This window comes from Chiloscyllium plagiosum, chromosome 29 (assembly GCF_004010195.1).
Source record: "Chiloscyllium plagiosum isolate BGI_BamShark_2017 chromosome 29, ASM401019v2, whole genome shotgun sequence".
Lineage (NCBI taxonomy): Eukaryota > Metazoa > Chordata > Chondrichthyes > Orectolobiformes > Hemiscylliidae > Chiloscyllium > Chiloscyllium plagiosum.
The window spans coordinates 19,890,016-19,910,088 of record NC_057738.1 but is presented as its reverse complement, the minus strand read 5'-3'; the positions used below and the strand labels follow the sequence as shown (position 1 = coordinate 19,910,088).

At 42.7% G+C, this 20,073-nt stretch overlaps 1 protein-coding gene across 6 annotated transcripts in view; it reads right to left on the bottom strand.

Moving 5' to 3' along the window:
• Positions 1-20,073, bottom strand: part of LOC122564410 (catenin delta-2-like) — a 1,204,994-nt gene that overhangs the window by 480,584 nt on the left and 704,337 nt on the right. The window contains exons 1-2 of one of the 6 annotated variants that reach the window (XM_043719233.1): positions 7,391-7,459; positions 5,995-6,079 (exon numbers count right to left, since the gene is read on the bottom strand). The exons of 4 other annotated variants lie outside the window; for them this stretch is intronic. Coding sequence is in view for 1 of the 2 variants with exons in the window: in XM_043719232.1 (XP_043575167.1) it covers positions 7,391-7,405 (15 nt within the window). In the remaining variant the exon portion in view is untranslated. Of the gene's footprint in view, positions 1-5,994; positions 6,080-7,390; positions 7,590-20,073 lie in introns of those variants that run through there. One more of the 6 variants, XM_043719232.1, reaches the window with a different exon arrangement.

Genomic DNA, 20,073 nt, shown 5'->3' with positions numbered 1-20,073 from the left:
TTGGTGTCACAAACAGCTGCCCGCTGCCTCTCAGCTTCATCTTCAAACTCATGGGAAGGATCCGATCATGAAGCTGATCAGATGGAATCTGATCATGATTGCAGCCTGCACAGACACCTCGTAGCCTCTAAAGGTGATGTTGCCTCCCTCATTTCTGGGGTCCTTCCTCTTGTCTTTCATCCTCACTTCCTCTTCTGCATGAATTCTTCCATGTTCACCACGTCCTCAGAGGAGGAGGAGATGCTCCTTTCCTCAGCCTCCTCCAAGTCCGATACATAGAACATTTGCTCAGTGTCAAGCTATGGAAAATGCGCAGGCTGGAATGATTCCAAATATTCTATGAGGTGCAGACTGTAGTGCCCCTCCTGAGCAGTCACGGCATTTCAATCTCACCATAAATACACTAATGGCTTGTTCAGTGTGAAGATAGCTTTTGTACCTTTTGTGGCGACAGTGATCAATGGAGGAGTCTGAGAAGCTAAGTTTCCCTGTGTGTGTGTGCGCGCGCGCGTGTGTGTGTGTGTGCGGTCACGTGCCTGTCATTTACAACATTTGTGCCAGCACAGATTCCCTTAAGATGAATGACTCATGGCAACTGCAGCTGAGCACGTGTGCTGAGATCTCTCATTGTAGTCACAGAGGAGTGAATGTTTTAATACACCTGTTTGAATTCTGCATGGATGCTCTTATTCACAAACACATACAGCTGATCACACCCTGCACTTCAGGGAAGCCTGCAACAGAGGCAAATTCCAACTGTCACCCTATTCGTGCATTATCTATCTCCCATGAGGTAAGCTTCCCCACCCTTCCATCAATGACACAATGGATCACTTGTGTACTGCTGATTGTGACTTTCAACGGAGGTCAGTTGTGGAACAGTCTACTAGCAAGACAATGAAGGGTGATGGTCACCTTCTGGGCCACTGGGTGGGGAGGCATGTCCCTTAGCTGCAGGTCTTATTGAAGAAGCATGCAAAGCTCAAAATCTCCACCTCTTGGGAGAGACAGTATCCTCTGACACTGTCTCTCAGTCGTGTTTGTGTAAGTTACCCTATTCATGGAATCACACAGTGCAGAACAGACCCTCTGACCCATTGAATTTGCATCAACAAAAACCAATAAATCTACACCAGTCCCCCTTTCCAACACTGGATCCATAGCTTTGAACATTATAACATTCCAAGTGCTGATCTGAGTACATTTTAACGGTTGAGATTTCCTGCCAAGCAGTACATTCCAGACCCCCATTACACTTTGGTGAGAAGAATGTTTCAAGTCCCCTCTAAACCTCCTGGCTTACCCTTAAAATTATGCCCCCTTGTTCTTGACCCTTCCACTAAAGGGGAACAGCTGCTTTCCATCCACCCTATCAATGCGCCCCACACCCTGCCATCCCACCCCATAATTTTATTAACCTCACCCCAGCAGCCTCTCAGCCTTCTCTGCTCCAAAGAAAACCTAAGCTTTTCCAGCCTTTTTCCATGGCTAAAATGCTCCATCCCAGGCAACATCCTGATGAACATTCTCTGCACCTCCTGCAGTGCAATCACATGCAGTGACCAGACTGTAAACAGTACTTCAGCTGTGGGTGAACCAGCTTTATACAGCTCCAGTACAACCTCCTTACTCTTATAATCTATGACACCACTGACAAAGGCTAGTGTCCCATATGCAGAGTGTCTACATTAATGGTGCTGACGTGGAGATGATCGACAGTGTCAAGTTCCTGGGAACGGTGATCACCAACAATCTGTCCTGGTCCACCCATAATGACGCAACAGTCAAGAAAGCATAACAATGTCTCTACTTCCTCAGGAGGCTAAGGATATTTGGCACGTCCACAAAGACTCTTACCAATTTTTATTGGTGCACCATAGAAAGCAAACGATCTGGATGCATCACAGTGTGGTATGGCAACTGCTCTTCTCAAGACTGCAAGAAACTAAAGAAAGGGTTGTGAACACAACCCAGACCATCATACAAACCAGCCTCCCATCCACTGACTCCATCTATACTCCCCACTGCCTCAGGAAAGCAACCAACATCAAAGACCGCTCTCCCCCCAATTATACTCTCTTCCACCATCTTCCATCGGGCAGAAGATATGAAAGTTTGAATACATGCACCATCATATTCAAGAACAGCTTCTTCCCTGTTGTTATCAGATTTTTGAATAGACCTGTTAAATATTAATTCTGATTTTGCTCTCTCTGCACCTTCTCTGCTGCTGTCACACTGTATTCTGCACCCTGCTCTGCTATCCTGAGGCAGTTTGTATGGTATGATCTGCCTATATAGCACGCAAAACAACACATTTCACTGTATCATAATACATGTGACAACAATAAAAATCAAACAAATGCTTTCTTAACTGTCCTGTTAACTTGTTCTGCTGCCTTAAGGGATCCGTGGACAAGTACTCCATGATGCCTGTTCCTCAGAGCTTCCTAGCTTCCTGTCATTCATTGAGTACTCCCTTGTCTATTTTCTTCTTCCAAAGTACATCATCTCACACTTTATCAGGGTAAATTCATTCCATCTGCCACTGATCTACTCACCGAACCAATCTGTTCATATTCTCCTGTAACTTAAAGCCTTCTTCCCCATTATCAACACCCGGCCAAATTTTACATCATCACCCCCAAATTTCTTTCCATACTATGTCACAAACAATAAGGGACCCAGCACTGATCTCTACAGTAGGCCACTGGGCACTGGCCTCCAGTCATACAAATAGCCTTCTATCAGCCCCTCTGTCTCCTACCATCTTTGTTTCCTTGAAGTTGCATAGCAGCTTTGCACACTCTGACGTTTCACACATGCCAACCCAATACCATTGATTCCAGAAGTCGCTGCTGCACAATGGGGCCTTGGAGGCCCACATAGCTGGTAAGACAATTAGAATTAACACTGTTACCACTCAGCAAATATTGGATCCAACTTGCCCTGGATCCAATGTGCATTTACCTTCTTTATCAATCATCGATGTGGAACCTCGTCAAAGGCTTTCCTGAATTGTTTATAAACTACACAAATTCCTCATCTATACACTTACACCATTTGGTTGGGTATTCCATCATTATTTAATTATTTATTTCTGATGCCTCCTTCTTGTAGCACCATGGTCCCTCCTGTCCCAGGGTCTGTGAATGTGAAAGATAAGGCATTTCAGGTTGGTGCTGCTGCACTGCGCCTCGATGTACTGAAAGTGAGGTTGTGCTGTATCTATGTCAAAGTTAAGATTTCGAAATGGTGACCATAAGGCATAGCAGCAGAAGTCAGCCATTCAGCCCATCATGTCTGCTCCACCATTCAATGAGATCATGGTTGATCAGATAATCCCATCTGCACTGAACTGCCATTTCCCCATAACCCTCCATTCACTTACTGATTAAAAGTCTGTTCATCTCAGTCTTGAATACACGTAACAACCTAGCCTCTACAGCATTACAGGATAAAGATTTCCACAAATTCGCTACTCTTTCAGAGAAGAAACTCCTCCTAATCTCAGTTTTACTCTGAGATTACGCCCTCTGGTCTTAGGCTCTTCCACAAGGGGAAAATGACCTTTCTGCATCTACCCTGTCAAGTTCCCTAAGAATTTTATATGTTTCTTACTTATCATTCTTCTAAACTCCAGTGAGTACAGAACCAACCTACTCAACCTCTCTTCATGAGACCTTCCTTATTCAGGATCAGGTTAGTAAATCTTCTCTATGCTACCTCTGACATGACTGCTAAAGACTCTGAGGCTGCAATGGAGATCTATTGATGCCAAGTCTAAAGTTGTGCTGGGTGTAACCTGCAGCAATCCACCATGCACTATCCCATTTCTGGAAGGGAATCCCTTGACTGGCAGGTATTCTTTGCCGTTTTAAAAACAGAGAAAAACAATAGAATAAAGTTGCTCCACTCCAATCCCAGGCTCTTCTTGACCTGGTAGAAGTGGGCATACCTTGAATGAGGAGATATTTCCTAAAAAGGTGCATAAAATGAGCAGCAGGGAAGAAAAATGGTGCTCATTAAGAAAAACATTTTTTCCAAATCTTTTACTACGGAGACCCTTACGTCAGCGGAACCTGCATATGAGGCTTTCCAGATCCACACAAGAAAATGCCGTGAGAACAGAAAGCCATAGGAAAATTGGAACAAAATACTGTGGATACTGGAGAAACTCAGCAGGTCTGGCAACATCTGCGGACATAGAAACTTAGTTAACATTTCAATTCCAATATGACTCTTCTTCAGAATCTAACTATTTGCAGTTGATCATAGAATCTGATTTCATCCAGTTTATTACAGAAAAATGGGATTTCCTGCTAAATTTTGTGACTGGATTCCCACCTTGGTAACAAGATGAAAATGCAACCATTAATATCCTCTGATATACAGCAATACTACACAATATGTTCAATCCGAGTTATACATTTGCTCTCAATGTTTCTTACAAATAGAATATCCATTCACAGCATGATGTCAATTTTTGCCTGATTTATCCTCCTGTAAAGCAGTTTGCGACACGGTACATATAAACGCAAGTTGTTGTGACACTATGACCTTTATATGTTTGTTTTCCTCCACAATATTCCAATATTTCAAACGAAATTGCAACACAGGTTTGGAAAGCAGTATAGTTAAATTATTCTTGCATTTTTTTATTCAAATGCAAAGGAATTGCCAGCAATGCAAGTGAAGTATTTTAGGAGTTGAAACTCTGCCAAAATTCACAGGCTCCGCCACATTCAATGAATATTGCTTAGTGATCCCGGGGGACATTTTCCTTTAGCAGCAGAGTTTGTCGATCAAAGCAACAGACTAATGATGGACCTCCTATGTGTAGCTTCAATCCTGCCAGAATGAAAATGGCATGTCTAAGGCAGTTAGGTCTAGACAAAGCTCAAATAGTGAGGGCTCACCCGTGAAGTTCCCACTTCAATGCAAGTTCTGGCCCAAAATGAAACTGATGCTTGCTATCTGCTCCTGTTGGACTTTTGACCAAAATAAATGAAAAGTTATCCATTAAGAAGAATCATGTATTGATTCGTTTAAGAAACACCACCTTACAAGTTGCATTCAACTGTAAAATGATCAACTGTGTGCTCATTTTGTTCCATAGCTTTGCTCCACCCTAAGCTATAATGTCCTTCAGCTATGAGATATCTCGGATATTCAATTTCTGGTCTTTTGTATACCATTCACTTCCTTCACTGCAGCACTGGCAGCCATATCTTCAGCTGCTCAAGTCCTCAGGTTTGGTGGGGGGAATTCCATAGCGAACCGCACCTTTCTCTCTTTAAGATGCATCCTAAATTGATACATGACTGACCAAAACAATGGTTGCTTGACCTTGTGGCAGAATTTTCCCAGTTCCCAATTGAAGGGAGGATTGGAAGGAAGACAGGAGAAGGAAGCACTGGATCAGTGAGGCAAGAAGTTCCTCATTAAGGAGCTAGAGGTGGGGTGCGAGTGTCAGGGCCTACCAGCCTCAAACAATCTTGAAGGCAACTTGAACATTTAAATGCTGGAACGTGAGCAGACTGCAGGTGCCAGTGGATCTTCCTACTGAGCTAAAAGATTAGCAAGTGCTCAGAGGGCCATCAAGGCAGGGGATGCAGGCCACAACTGTGCCTAACATTACAACAGAGCTACACATTGTCAGATATCACAAAGTACTTCACAGCTAATCATTCAAGGCCCTATATAAATGTAAGTCTTCCTTCATTGTTCTAAGAGTCAGATATATAATGTTAATGAGAATAATCAACGCCTGACAACTGATTTATTAAGTCTGTGGGTTAGTTTATTTGAAACAATAAAGCACATTATAAGCCATGAAATGGACGTGACAAGAAAGCAACAGTTTTCTGTGAATGCAACTTGCAGAATCACAGCAGAAGAATGACCATACAGTCACAACATTCTATGTACACAGCACGCTGAGTCCTTAAAAGTGAACTTTCTTAAAAGCAAGGTACAAATGCAACAATTTACCTTAGTCAAGGGCAGTGACCAACAAATTCACAGCTTCAGGAAACGCGGGAGAGGAACAGAACTGGTATGGGCCAAGGGCACCTGCCTGAATAATGCAATAACATCAACATCTTCAGCGAAATGTGTAAAACCCAAAGTCTTGGCTTTTATACTGTCAGGAGTTCAACACAATGCAGCTTTGGTCTTTTGTTTTGGGGGGGGGGGTGAAGAAGAGCATCTACTCCACCTTCCCATTCCTGACCTCAGTCCCCGTAACCCTGAAATCTCTGACTGCAGCCGATTTATCTGGGACACTGTGAAATTCTGAAGCTTCAATGTTCCATTGTAAAGAAGCTCTTTAAGCTCCAGCTTGGTCAAAATCGCACTGATGAAGAGAAACTTCAATTTTGGAAAGGATGTTCCTCTGGGATCCCAGCTTGAACACTGAACAATCGTTGTGAATCAGTGCAAACCTGCTACACGGGGACCCTAACTCATACATCACTCAAGAGAGACTACTGAGGTTACCTATCGACACTCAACATGACAGTTAAAAACGTTAAGCACCAAGAGAGAGAGGGATAAAAGAGGCACACACACACACAAATCACCCAGCTCTTTTTTTTTCCGAAACAGGGAGAGTACATGCATCTCATGATACCGCACATGGAATCAGACAACATAAAAGCTTTACATGTCTCAGGGGCTTCAGGATTGAGGACTATCATTTCTAAGCTGGCTGATGGGGAGGAGGTGATTATTTCATTATCATGACATAACTCCCCAGCCACATTCCCCACCAACCCCCACCCCACATACTGTAACTCCGTCTCGCTGACCTTATCCAGGTCTCTTTCATCTCCTGAATAAAACGAATCGCCTGCGGTTGGTTTTCACATGCACTGTGTTTCGAATGTTAGAGTAAAATAAATGCTACCCGGTTCTACCAAGCTAAAGTTTCGGCCGGGGGGTGGGGAACAGGGAAAGCAGGCAGTGAATTGTCAGCCAATATCGAGGCATTCCAGAGGGAGGGTTATAACACGCTCGGGAGATCTTCCTGCAGTTGAACTAGTCCACGCCTTGCTTAAGGGAATGGGAATATAAAACATGCCGCTGTGCTGCGGGATGCCTCTTAGGAGAAGGAGGAAGAAAGTCCCTGGTACTTTAGACTAAAAATGAAAATACGAAATAACGGATTCCAGTCTGCGAGGCTAAATCTCCCTAACCTTCTCCGTGTTTCTATCCGGCAGAAAAGTGCTGTCAGGGACAGCGGTGCACCAGATGAATGGAGAGGCAAAGCAAACTCGCAAGACCTTTTGCAAACAGCAAACACAGACACACGGAGAATTAGAGAAAAAAAAGTAACTGCTACTTCATCACACCCCCAGAAGAGAGAGAAAATTCCGAACTCGTGTACCTTAGCATGGATCATGCTATGCAAACAGCAAAGGCAAACACTCCAAGCCCCTCCAAGTTAACATCCCCCTTCCCGGCGAGCAAATAACTTTTTTGTCACTCATTAGCAAGCGGCTGGGCCAGTGCAGGCAGCTGAAGACTCGCCGCTTTCCACAGGAGAATAGAGTTCACCCAGGCACAAAGGTCTCCATAGCAACCGCTGCATTTCGACCCTTGTTGCCATTATTTATGCAACATTTCACCACAAAAGGCCCTCCTCGGTCCTCGTGGAAGCCAAAATCCTGCAAATTTCCCAATCAGCGCTCTCCCCTTTTCATTCCGGAGGTGATCAGCATTCCGCCGACGAGAGGCAGACTGATTAAAATTGAGATGCTTCACAAGGGGGTAGGCTCACATCGCTGGAAATAAGCTCTGAATATGTGCAACCCGGAAGCAGTATGGAATTTTTTTCTCTCTCTCTCCTTCGGGAGCAGCTTACAGGAATGTTCAGGGAGGAGTGGATAGTCATTCCTATTTCTCAGATATTCTGTTAAGCACAACGAGTCGGTCGAAAAAGATATTGGCTCCTTCGCAAACAGTCCTATTTGACCTTGCTCTAACAGCATCCCGGGATAATCAAGCTATGCAAACAGATTTATGTAGAATGGGGTCATTCTACTCATTGTTTCTTTGCCAGTTGTCTGTAAGAATTAAAACTGAGTCCTAAGTTCCATTTTCTTTCATATTGTACTGCAACTGTTGGTTTCTTTTCAAAATACACAACCGTTTGAACATTATTATCTGCTCTCTGTTAGCTAGTGCATTCCATCACATTTTTTCCCGTAAAACCTCATTCAAAAATGAATACAATGCAGATAAAATATCTCCTTTCATTGACTGGAATGATACTGGGATTTAGAGTTTTAAAAAAAGACGTTGGATTGTGTTCTCCGGAGTCTTGGAGGTTGACGAGTGACTTGGTCAATACATTTCAAATGATTAAAAGATGTAATAAGATAGTGAGAGATAAACTATTGGAGTTTTTACTATTAAGCTCCATGTGGCTGGATACAGAACGCGGGGGCGGGGGGGGGGTGCAGTCTTCGTTACTGGAGCCAGGCCAGTCAGCAGCAATATTACAAAGCACCTCTTCATACAGAACGTAGTGAAAGTGTTGAATTTTCACCATCGAGCACTGTGATGCTGGGAGCCAAATATATTTTAAAGATTTGGATCATTAGGTTTTTATTAGATTGGAATATTAAAGGATCTGAAAAGCAGATAAAAAATATGGTTCAGCAAATAATGGAAGAATCGGCTTAAGGGGTTAAATGGCCCACTCCTGTTCCTATGTTCCAAAGACTGGTCCACAATAATTTATTTAGTGAAATTGTTAAGACCGATGCCCATTTTTGCTTTTTTCTGCACCTATTCCAAACAGCAAATCAGCATAAATCAGGCATGAGGGCTCCCTATTGGGCAAATTTACAAAGGATCAATGACAAATGAGAAATAGGATTTTGCAATTAACGCTCTGTGAAAGCTGTTAAGTAGTTCACAAACCTATTCTAGCTTAGTCTATTGCCATTCCACAACTAAAACATTACACTACTTCCAAAACCTATAATACAACCTCATATCAAAGATTTTAATTTTTCAAAGTGCAACCAAGATAACTACAGATACTACAGTCTTGCATTAATGTTTGCAAAGTGACAGAACAGATTTTTAGAAGTAACTCGATTATCATCTATAACATTATAAATTAACAAAATCAGTGGTCAACATGGAGTCAGGGTGCGTTGTTTGATATCCTCCTTGACTTTTCATAAAAGTGACCCTGGAGGTGGGTGTTGCACTTTGACCTCTAAAAAGTATTTGACAATATTTTTCCGGAAAGGCTATTTACGATTAAAGTAGTCTGATATAGGGAGAGTTCTGACACATAGAAGAAAGTTGAAGGGTGTGAAACCAGTTCTGAGAAGGGTTACTGGACCCGAAACATTAACTCTTGATTTTTCTTCACAGATGCTGCCAGACCTGCTGAGCTTGTCCAACAACTTCTGTTTTTGTTTCTGATTTACAGCATCTGCAGTTCTTTCAGTTTTTATACACAAAAAGAATTCTGAGATGGAGAAATGAAGGCCACGGAAGGATATGAACATGAGGAAGAAGATTTTAAAACTGAAACTTTGATGGACTTTGAGCAAATGTAAGCCAGCAAGCCTAGGAATGAGTCAAAATGTACAGTGTAGTTGGCTTTGAAAAGAGGTGACTATGAGGTAACCTTATACAGACAGATATGATAAAATGTCGACAAAACATAGCTGGAATTTATACTTCAAACTAAACTACAAAAGTATTACAAGGATGGTAAGTTTAATTCAATTCAATTTGGGAACAATGACAAAAATGTTCTCTTCCCATTTAGAATTGATATCCTCTCTGACCTATCACCTCCATCCCCACCCCCATCCACCTATTGTACTCTTTGCTACCTTTTCCCCAGCCCACCCCCCCCATTTATCTCTCCATCCTGGAGGCTTCCTGCCTCTATTCCTGATGAAGGGCTTTTGCCCGAAACGTTGATTTTCCTGCTCCACGGATGCTGCCTGCCATGCTGTGCTTTTCCAGCACCATTCTGATCTATACTCTGGTTTCCAGCATCTGCAGTCCTCACTTTTGTCCAGTTGATTTTAACCTTACTGCGAATCCTCTTGCAAGGATGCCTACCTTGAAGAAGTTCTCCTGCTCTCTCCACAAGAATCTCAGTGAGTCCTCTCTGGCCTATCACCTCCATCCTCACCCCCATTCACCTATTATACTCTTTGCTACCTTCTCCCCAGCTCCCACCCCCTCCCCCTCCCATTTATCTCTCCACCCTGGAGGTTTCCTGCTTTCATTCTTGATATGGGGCTTTTGCCTGAAACATCGATTTTCCTGCTCCTCGGATGCTGCCTGACCTGCTGTGCTTTTCCAGCACCACTCTGATCTAAACCACCTATTATACTCTTTGCTACCTTCTCCCCAAACCCCCCCATTTATCTCTCCACCCTGGAGGCTCCCTGCCTCTATTTCTGATGAAGGGCTTTTGCCCGAAACGTCGATTTTCCTGCTCCTCGGATGCTGCCTGACCTGCTGTGTTTTTCCAGCACCACTCTAATCTAGAATCTGGTTTCCAGCATCTGCAGTCCTCACTTTTGCCTATCTATCCAATTAAAGTACACAAGACAAAAAAATGGGAAGTAAAATGCTGCTGGGTGTTGTAATCATTAAAGTCTGAAAGATTTTTAATGGTAGAACAAAGATGGACTGAATTGCCAACTTCATGCAAACTGTCTATTGCATCACCTATGTTTATGACTCTTTGTAAGTGCTTAATTGGGTGTAGGATGTATTAAGATGTCCTTTAATCTTGAAAGGCAATACTTAAACTTAAGTTCCTTATTGACTGGCTTTTTTTTTCTGTAGCATCATATCTTTAATTTCATTTAAACATTTCATTTCAGCTAATTTATTAATTCTACTGGTTGCCTGAGAGTTTTGAGTCTTTGGGGTGAGTTTTACCAGAAATCAGCTAAATGTTCATTTTGGTGAGTTTCACAGAGGGCTTGTTTCTTTATGCAAGCCTTTGTAACATTTCTCATCTTACTTTCTGAAATGTTCCTCATTCTCTATGCATGATGCCTGTGGCACGCCACTTCTCACATCTTCCCTCTTCACACAGATGGAAGAACTCACCATTTCTGGGACCAGCCAAGATTGGCCAGTGCCATGTTTAAATTGCCATTTTGAACTAAATCAAGTGTTAGTCTGGAGCTCCCTGCACAGTTCATGTAGGTTGCCCCAGACACAGCAGACAGAGGAAAGCTGGTGCCCCAATTTGTCCACACAGACTTAGAGATCCTGGTGGAGGGGGTGCCAGAGGTATGTGTTCCCATCCAACTTGCCCTGAGATGTTGGTGACTGCTGTCAGCCTTCTCTATTTGGTCATTATTCCTGGCTGATCCTTATCACTGAGAACTGTACAAGAAACAGCTGCAAAAAGTCTGATTTTGTCTTCCTAGCATCTCCAGAAGTCAGTTTTACCTTCCTGAATATGTAGGTGCCAAGTCGAGTTGTAGAATCCATGCACTGTAATCAGCAAAGTAAGTACAAGTTATTGTTCTTTCATGGTCTATGTGCTTCGATGGATCACATTGAATTTAGAGCATAGAAACAGACGACTTGTCTACAGCTTCTAGCCTGTGCATAGACTTTGGAGAGAAGGTTTTGGTGAAAGGGGGGAGGGCCATGGGGTCATCTGAAAGCAAAGATAAGACTTTTAAAACTGAGCTCTTGGTGGACAAGAATATGTTGGTGCTCATGCTATTCAGGAACCTTATCCTTCCCAACACCTTCTCACTGTATTTACATATCTTTTTATTCCTATTTCCCTTATTTATTTAGCTTCCACCTGAAATATATCCAGACTTCTCAACTCCCTCATTCTGTATGGTGGCAATTGCCGCACTCCAAGTCCTCCAAATAATGGTCTTGTTCCTGGATTTTACAATTGAGTTACTGGTGACCTTTTATATTTACGAGCTCTGGTAATAGATTCTGTTACAAATAGAAAGATTCTCTCTACCAGAATTCCAGCATCAAGAGCTCAATCAGTTAATGTCTCAACTTTTTCTGGAGATAAGAATGCAAGTTTCTCCTGATAGAGTAACCTCTCACCTTTTGAATCTGTTTGCATATTCACGAGTGCCTCTATGTTCTCATAAAATGGAGATCTGAACTGTGTGCAGTACTTTCAAATACATGTCCATCCAATGGGATGGTGGACTAGTGATGCAAATGATAAAATGTGGACTGACAATGTTGGGTATACCTTCATTTTGTAACTCAGGAGATGAGCCCATTGTTCAAGCAGTGTCTCTGAGTATCACCATTTAATTATGCACCATCATGTGGAATTTCCTGTTTGCACACAATTGAGATATTGTATCCAAAGTGGGCTTGAAATTGAGCTAGTTGAGTTACTATTCAATTTTCTGGTAAAGTCATTTTCACAGTCACAAAAATTATTCCTATTTCAAACCCATGCAATGTAATGTAATAGCACATAATTGCTTTCTTTCTTTTTAACTCCATTAAAATATGGTGCAATTTTATTCTTAAAGACAGAAATGTTGGTTGCAGCACGAGCAAACAAAAATAATTGTCAAAGAGTAGTAACCTAATTTAAAATAATTAAAAATTATTTAATACACAAAATCCATTCAAATATCTAATCATTTCATTGATGCTCATTAGTCAGTTTCTTGTTAAGTTTACAAAGAAACCTTTTAGATTAAAGGTGCCAATTGGGGCTTGGTTTAGTTGATTCAACCTGGGCCGCGTTGTGTGTGTGATATATACGCATATACAACCAAAAGATATCACCAAAAATCAAAATGTAGCCCTCAAGTACATTCCAAGTGGAGCCCTTAAAAAGATTGACCCTTGCCTTCTCCCTTGTCAGTGTGCTTTAGAAGTACAGGAAACTATACTCTATATTGTGTTTCAAAGCCTTTCTGAGAATAGCAATGAATGACAAGCATAAATGAGAGACAGCAGTATATAGAGGTCATTATACCTCTGTTCTCCCAAGACTAGATCCCAAAGGATCCAGCAACAAAGAAGAATGATAATTGCTAGACAATAAAAGACCGTGTTTCATTTAGTTGGCTTTCTACTGTTCTGGTACTTGCAGGATACAATGATAATGAAGTTGTTGACAAATCATGGCAATCAATCTTTATCAACTAGTCACCAATGGTCTCAGACACAAGGCAAGAACAGCTCCCCAGTGATTGCATCTTTGATTCCCAAAATTCTAAGTCATCTGTTTCTCCCTATAGGAAAAAGTACTACCCACAACATGCCATACTTTGAATTTCTCATTTACTTTACCCCAAAATGTTATTTTCTAAAAGGATTCTATCAAATTTGCATTTGAATTAATCAATTATATTTGCTTCCACTATTCCAAAAGTCTGTTCCACAGACTGACCACTTGCAGAAACAATGGCAGTGGTATTTACTGTGGCTTCTTGAAAAACAATCATAAATTAACTCGAAGAAGCCTTTGAAAATCTTTGACAGACTTATCACTTGTTAGCCAGTAAGCAGTGGGAAAATGTCAAAGGTCGGGATGACATGTTTGTATTACAAAATGGGGATGTTGTGTTGGATGTGTGTGATGTAATGCAGACATTGCTGGGGATAGGAAACTTAGGGAAGCCAGAGATCACAAGTTGAGTGATGGACATCAAGGGGATATTAGACATCGGGATAGGAATCTGATAATGTTAGACAGGTGTTCGATATCATGGGGAAGTCCAATATTATGGAGAGTTGGATATTTTGGGTACGAATTAAGACAATAGAGGAGGATAGGCATGATGGAGGAAATCAAAAGATGGATTTGATGTCATGGGTGGAGTTGGTCAACATGGGCCATAGGTCGGACATCTTGGAGGAATCAGAGATCGAAGGTGAATTGGAGACCCCCACAGGAGAGTCAGACATTGCAGTGAGATCCTAGACACAGTGGAGGGATTGGACATGTCTGAGAAGTCAGATATTACAAGAAGTAGGTAGGTGGAATCAGATCACTCAGGAATCAAATGTTATGAAGGACCCTGACAGATGGAGAGACACACAATGAGAGACATTAATTTATACGGCAGCACGGTGACTCAGTGGTTAGCACTGCTGCCTCACAACGTCAGACACCCAGGTTCAATTCCAGCCTTGAGCGACTGTCCGTATAGAGTTCGCATATTCTTCTCGTGTCTGCGAGGATCTCCTCCGGGTGCTCCAGTTTCCTCCCACAATCCAAAGATGTGCAGGTTAGGTGAACTGGCCATGCTAAATTGCCCATAGTTCTCAGGGATGTGTAGGTTAAGTGCATTAATCAGAGGTAAATGTAGAGTTATATGGTAGGGGAATGGGTCTGGGTGGGTTACTCTTCGGAGAGTCGGTGTGGACTTGTTGGGCTGAATGTTTCCGTACTGTAAGGATTCTATGATAATGTAGAATCACAGCCATGTTACAGTGCAGAAAGAAGCCAATCTGCCCATTGTGTCTGCTTCAGCTCCCCGGACATTTTGGCTTTGTGTCAATCTGCTGCCTTTTCCCCATAAGCTTGCACATGCCTCAATATGATGTGAATGAAGCGAGGGAAATGTAATGTGAATTAAATAGTTGATGGGTATATACAATGTAAATGAGATCTCTTCTTTAGAAGCTGAAGGTTAACAATTAATTCCTTGTGACTCCTCCTTGTGATATCAACATGGTTGAAAGAGGTACTTTTCAAAAAATGGTGAGTCTGGAACAAGTGGACATTATCTTAAAATTAGAGTTAAGCTGTTCAGATCTAAAATCAAGAAGCATATCTCCAATTAAAGGGTAGAGTAAATCTTGAAATGTTTCCTCCAAAAGGCTGTTGAGGTTAAGTCAAGTGAAAATCTCAAAGCTGAGATGAGCAGAATTTTATTAAGTTAAGGAGTTATTGGGAAATGGAGCAAAAATGTTTGAAGGGAGTTGAGACACAGATCTGCTATAAGCTAACTAAGTGGCAGAACAAGCTTGAGAGGTTGAACAGCTATTCCCAGTTCAAAGTTCTTCACTGAAGATTCACAGAGAATACTGGACACAATATAAGGTGTAATTGCAAGGGTCAGATGCCATTAACCTCCCAACTGAGGCATAAGAGGTATGTTTGCCACTTGAATGAGATTAGATTACTGTCATAAAATACACTCAGCAAAGTTTGATATGATTCATAGCAGATTATCAATCTTTAGTACTGTGTATACTTTGCAGGAAATGCATTTTCAAAACAATTCTTTGACAGAAAATAATGTTACTCAATAAATGCTGGAAAACACAATGATTACAATTTTGGTTCTTTTCTAACTTAACATAATTATAGCAATAGCTTAAAAACACTTGCAAAGACAGGCCACAGCTCAGAGAAATTAGTGTCATCTTTAAAGATCTTTGTTTGAATGCTGTTCAATCCCCTACCTTGCAATCTTTGTAAACTTGAGATCTTCCAAAACTCTGCTGTCTGAACCCAATTCACATTAGGTCACATTCAAACAGTAACCTTCCACATTCAAACTCTCTTTCTTTGTTTCCTAATTTCCAGGTTAATGGTAGGACCCTCAGGAGTATTGAAAATGTGTTGCTGGAAAAGCGCAGCAGGTCAGGCAGCATCCAGGGAACAGGAGAATCGACGTTTCGGGCATAAGCATCTGCAGACCTCACTTTCTCCCCTCAGGAGTGTTGTCAAATGGAGAGACCAAGGGATGCAGATGCATTGTTCCTTGACAGTAGCGTCATGAGTAGACAGGGTGGTAAAAAACAGCATCGAGTACAGGGGTTGGGACACATGTTACAGCTGTACCAGACATCGGTAAGGCCACCTTTGGAGTACTGGGTATAATTCCGGTCACCCTGTTATAGGAAAGATGTTATTAAACTGGAAAGGGTGCAAATGAGATTTACAAGAATGTTACTGAGACTGGAGGGTTTGAGTTATAAGAAGAGTCTGGGAATTTTTGTTCCCTGGAGCAGAGGACCTGAGAGGTGACCTAATAAGAGGTTTATAAAATCATGAGGGGCATAGATAAGGTAAATAGCTAAGGTTTTTTCCCCAGGATAGGGGAGTCCAAAACTAGAGATATAAGGTGACAGGCAAAAGATTTAAAAGAGACCTGAGGGGCAACCTTTTTACACAGAGGGTGGTGCTTAAATGGAACAAGTGGCCAGACGAAGTGGTGGAGGTGAGTACAATTACAACATTTAAAAGACATTTGGACAGGTACATGAATAGGAAAGCTTTGGAGGGATATGGGCCAGAAGCAGGCATGTGGAACTAGTTTAGTTTGAGATTATGTTCGGCATAGACTGGTTGGACCAAAGAGTCTGTTACCATGTTGTATGACTCTATGACTATGACTCTCTGACTATGGTCTCTACCCACAAGAGAACAACTAAGTTCTTCAAAATGCGGTATATTAGACTTGCTAAACACTGAATGGTAGTCCACCATTTATTTGGTTCAGACTTTTAAACCTGCTAATAAGGAAAAGACACAGTACAGAGCCTCCTGCAACCTCAGAACATCTCAAAATGCTCTTGAGACAATAGACAATTGGTGCAGGAGTAGGCCATTCTGCCTTTCAAGCCTGCGCCACCATTCATTATGATCATGGCTGATCATCCTCAATCAGTATCCTGTTCCTGCCTTATCTCCTTAACCCTTGATTCCACTATCCTTGAGAGCTCTATCCAACTCTTTCTTAAACAAATCCAAAGACTGGGCCTCCACTGCCTTCTGGGGCAGAGCATTCCACACACCCACCACTCTCTGGGTGAAGATGTTTCTCCTCATCTCTGTCCTAAATGAGATTATGTTCGGCATAGACTTGTTGGACCAAAGAGTCTGTTACCATGTTGTATGACTCTATGACTATGACTCTCTTATTTTTAAGCCGTGTCCTCTGGTTCAGGACTCGCCCATCAGCGGAAACATGTTTCCTGCCTCCAGGGTGTCCGATCCTTTAATAATCTTATACGTCTCAATGAGATCCCCTCTCAGTCTTCTAAACTCAAGGGTATACAAGCCCAGTCGCTCCAATCTTTCAACATAAGATAGTCCCGCCATTCCAGGAATTGACCTCGTGAACCTATGCTGCACTCCCTCAATTGTCAGAAAGTACAATAAAGTACTTTTGAAGAGCAGTCTCTGTTGCAGTGCAGGAAATGTAGCAGCTAATTTGCACACAATGAGACTCCACAAACAGCTCTGTGATAATGTGCAAATAACCTGTTATTTTTAGTGATGTCAGATGAAAGGCTTAATATTGGCCAGGACCCCAGGGAGCAAGGTCCCTGCTAATCTTCAAGATAAAGGCAGAGAATCCTTTATGTCTAGCTGAGGGCTTAACATTGCATTCAAAAGACAGTGAGCTGAATTTTCCTGATCAGTTCAAACAAAACCCTGTAACAAATTACTACTGGATTCCTCCATGGCACCTTAACATTGAATGTAGATTTTCTGGAAGGCTTCCCAATCCATTGAGTATTTCAGTGTATATCTTCAACTACCTTTCACTGTAGCTTTGTCAATTGAAGATTTCATTGACATTGTCTGTAGCAGAACCTTGTGTGATCTTGCCTTTCAATGCATGGGTGCCCATGTTGCTGTTGTCCCTTGTCCTGGTTGCAGACTTGTTCCCAGTGTTTCATCAGTGGATATCCTACCTCAAGACTTTGCAGTAAGGCATTTGGACTGCCAGCTTTTGAGTTGGTGACTCCGAGCATGAACCAAATGATACTGTGTCTTCTTGGTCATCCTCTGTTGTCTGGTCAGCCAAAAAGCAAATGGGACAAGGGTATGATTATAGTGAGGGAAGAATGGAAATTTTAATAATGTACTTGTTTAATGACTATAGCTTGTAAGTCAGAAGAGAGTTCAGGATGAGGGGCCAAATGTGATATGTAAAAGGATTAGGTAAGGGGACACGGTCTTCTCTGACAATAACAACTTTGATTCTGACCAGCACCATCTTCAATAAGAGTAAAATTCCCAGCTCTGCTTCTCCCCTTCTGGTTAATCCTTACTGCCTCTTTTTTGTCTTCTCTTGCAAAGAAAGAAACGATGTGGTGCAATGTGCTTGGTCAAAGTGGTTGCTATGGTTAAATAACCAGCAGTGTGCGAGTTGTGAGATGTGACTATGAGGCTTGCAACAGTGCTAAGTATGTGAGAGTGAAGCATATGAATGTTATGTATGGGTTTTTGGGGGTTGGAGGAGGTAGAGAAAGTGGAATTCATTGTTAAGAGATTCTTATGAGGTGAGCAATAGCAGGGTGTGATGAACTGAGAAGTGGCTGAGGCTCAGCAGCTCTTGTTCGGACTGGAATAAGCACTTACTGATTTTGACCACTGATATGAGGCCATTGTATGTCAACAGCCATTTCATTGCTGACATTGACCTCTGGGGACAAATGTTCCCAATGCTTTCTTTTCATACTTCAGGAGAACCTCTTGCTCCTCTTGAGGAGACAGGTCATGTCTCCTCCTTTTCACGTTCTCCATGAAGATCTCTGGTGCTGCTCTGGGAAATCCTACGGCATGCTCATTACAGTCATCTTCCAGTCAGCGTTCTTCATACACAACAGTATTCTAAGTGATACCAGAACCTCCAGACACTACCACGCTCCTTTCCTTTAAGAGGCACAGGCTAGTTTTATGCAGCACGAGCAAGTAATGGTAATGAGCCCCTATATAACCAATGAACATTGCAGTTAGTGTTAGCTGAGTGCAGTAATTATGATAATGATCAGGCAGCCTGAGGATGGCATGCAGCCCAGCATTGCATGAACAGGCAGGGGATAATCACACTTTATAATTCCTCCACCCATTTTCAAGGCTCTCTAATTATTTGAATCCTCTCCTGCCAGCCTCCCATCTTTCATCCTCCATCAACTTGAATTAACTCAAAACTCTGCTGCCAATGCTCACACCACACTGCCCAAATAAAAGTACACACACTTTTATCATGGCCATGTAAGTTATGCCTGTTCTTACTTTGAGATGCATTTTTTTTTGCAAATTAAGATGTTTTGTCATCAGGACCATAAGAGGGACCCCATCCAGTGCAGCCTGATAGTGACAGCCAGGCATGTCCTGTCAAGTGGTTTCTTCAGGACTGTCATTTTACTGAGTATAATGGCATGCCCCCTAGAATTGGTCTGTTCTTATCAGGACAGAGGTCGAGTTGCGAGTCATCAGAGCTAGTGGAGATCATCGCTGGATCGTGATTGGACGTTGGAGGATCGTTTTGTTGTGCTGACCTGCTATTGGTGGATCTTCATGCTGGCTTCGGCCTAACGCCAATTCAGAGACCAGCCAACCTCAGAGTTATGGCCTCAGCAGCTGCCCGCAGCCCTGGGCAGGGGGCTCGAAACACAGTCCGGGTGACGGTGAAGAAGGTAGAGGGTCGTACACCGGTGGATCGCATCCTGTTTATTAAGAAGGTACTGCTGGGATGCTGTGGGTTCGCTGCAGCGGACGTGTACTGCCTTCAGGATTTCCCTAGGGCAGGCTACTTTGACATGACCTTCAGGAATGTGAAGCAGTATGAACAGCTCCTGAAGGTCTTCAAGGAGAAAGAAGGGGAGCTGCTGTTTTCCATCTTGTCGGCAACCCCATTGTGTGTGCTCCCTGCACAGAGGAATCGGGTTGTTACAATCCATATGTACAACCCCTATGTTCCAGCGGCTGATGTCCTGACCTTCCTGGGAAGGTACGTCCAAATTGAGGGAGAAACCACCAATGTGATCGACCCCTTTGGGATCTGGACCAGTAAGCGGCAGGTCAGGGTAACTCTGAGGGTCGATGGCAATGGGAACATTCTCCACCCACCCTCGAGCTTCGCAATTGGAGGGAACAGAGGCTACCTGACATATGCAGGGCAGCCGAAAGTGTGCCGAACCTGCGGAAAGTCAGGACACGTGGCGGCAGACTGCAAGGGGACCATCTGCAGGAACTGCAAACAGGAGGGTCACCTGACTAAGGACTGTCAGGAAGAAAGGAGCTGCAACCTGTGTGGAGAGGCGGGCCACGTGTACAAGACCAGCCCAAGACGGGGGGGGGGG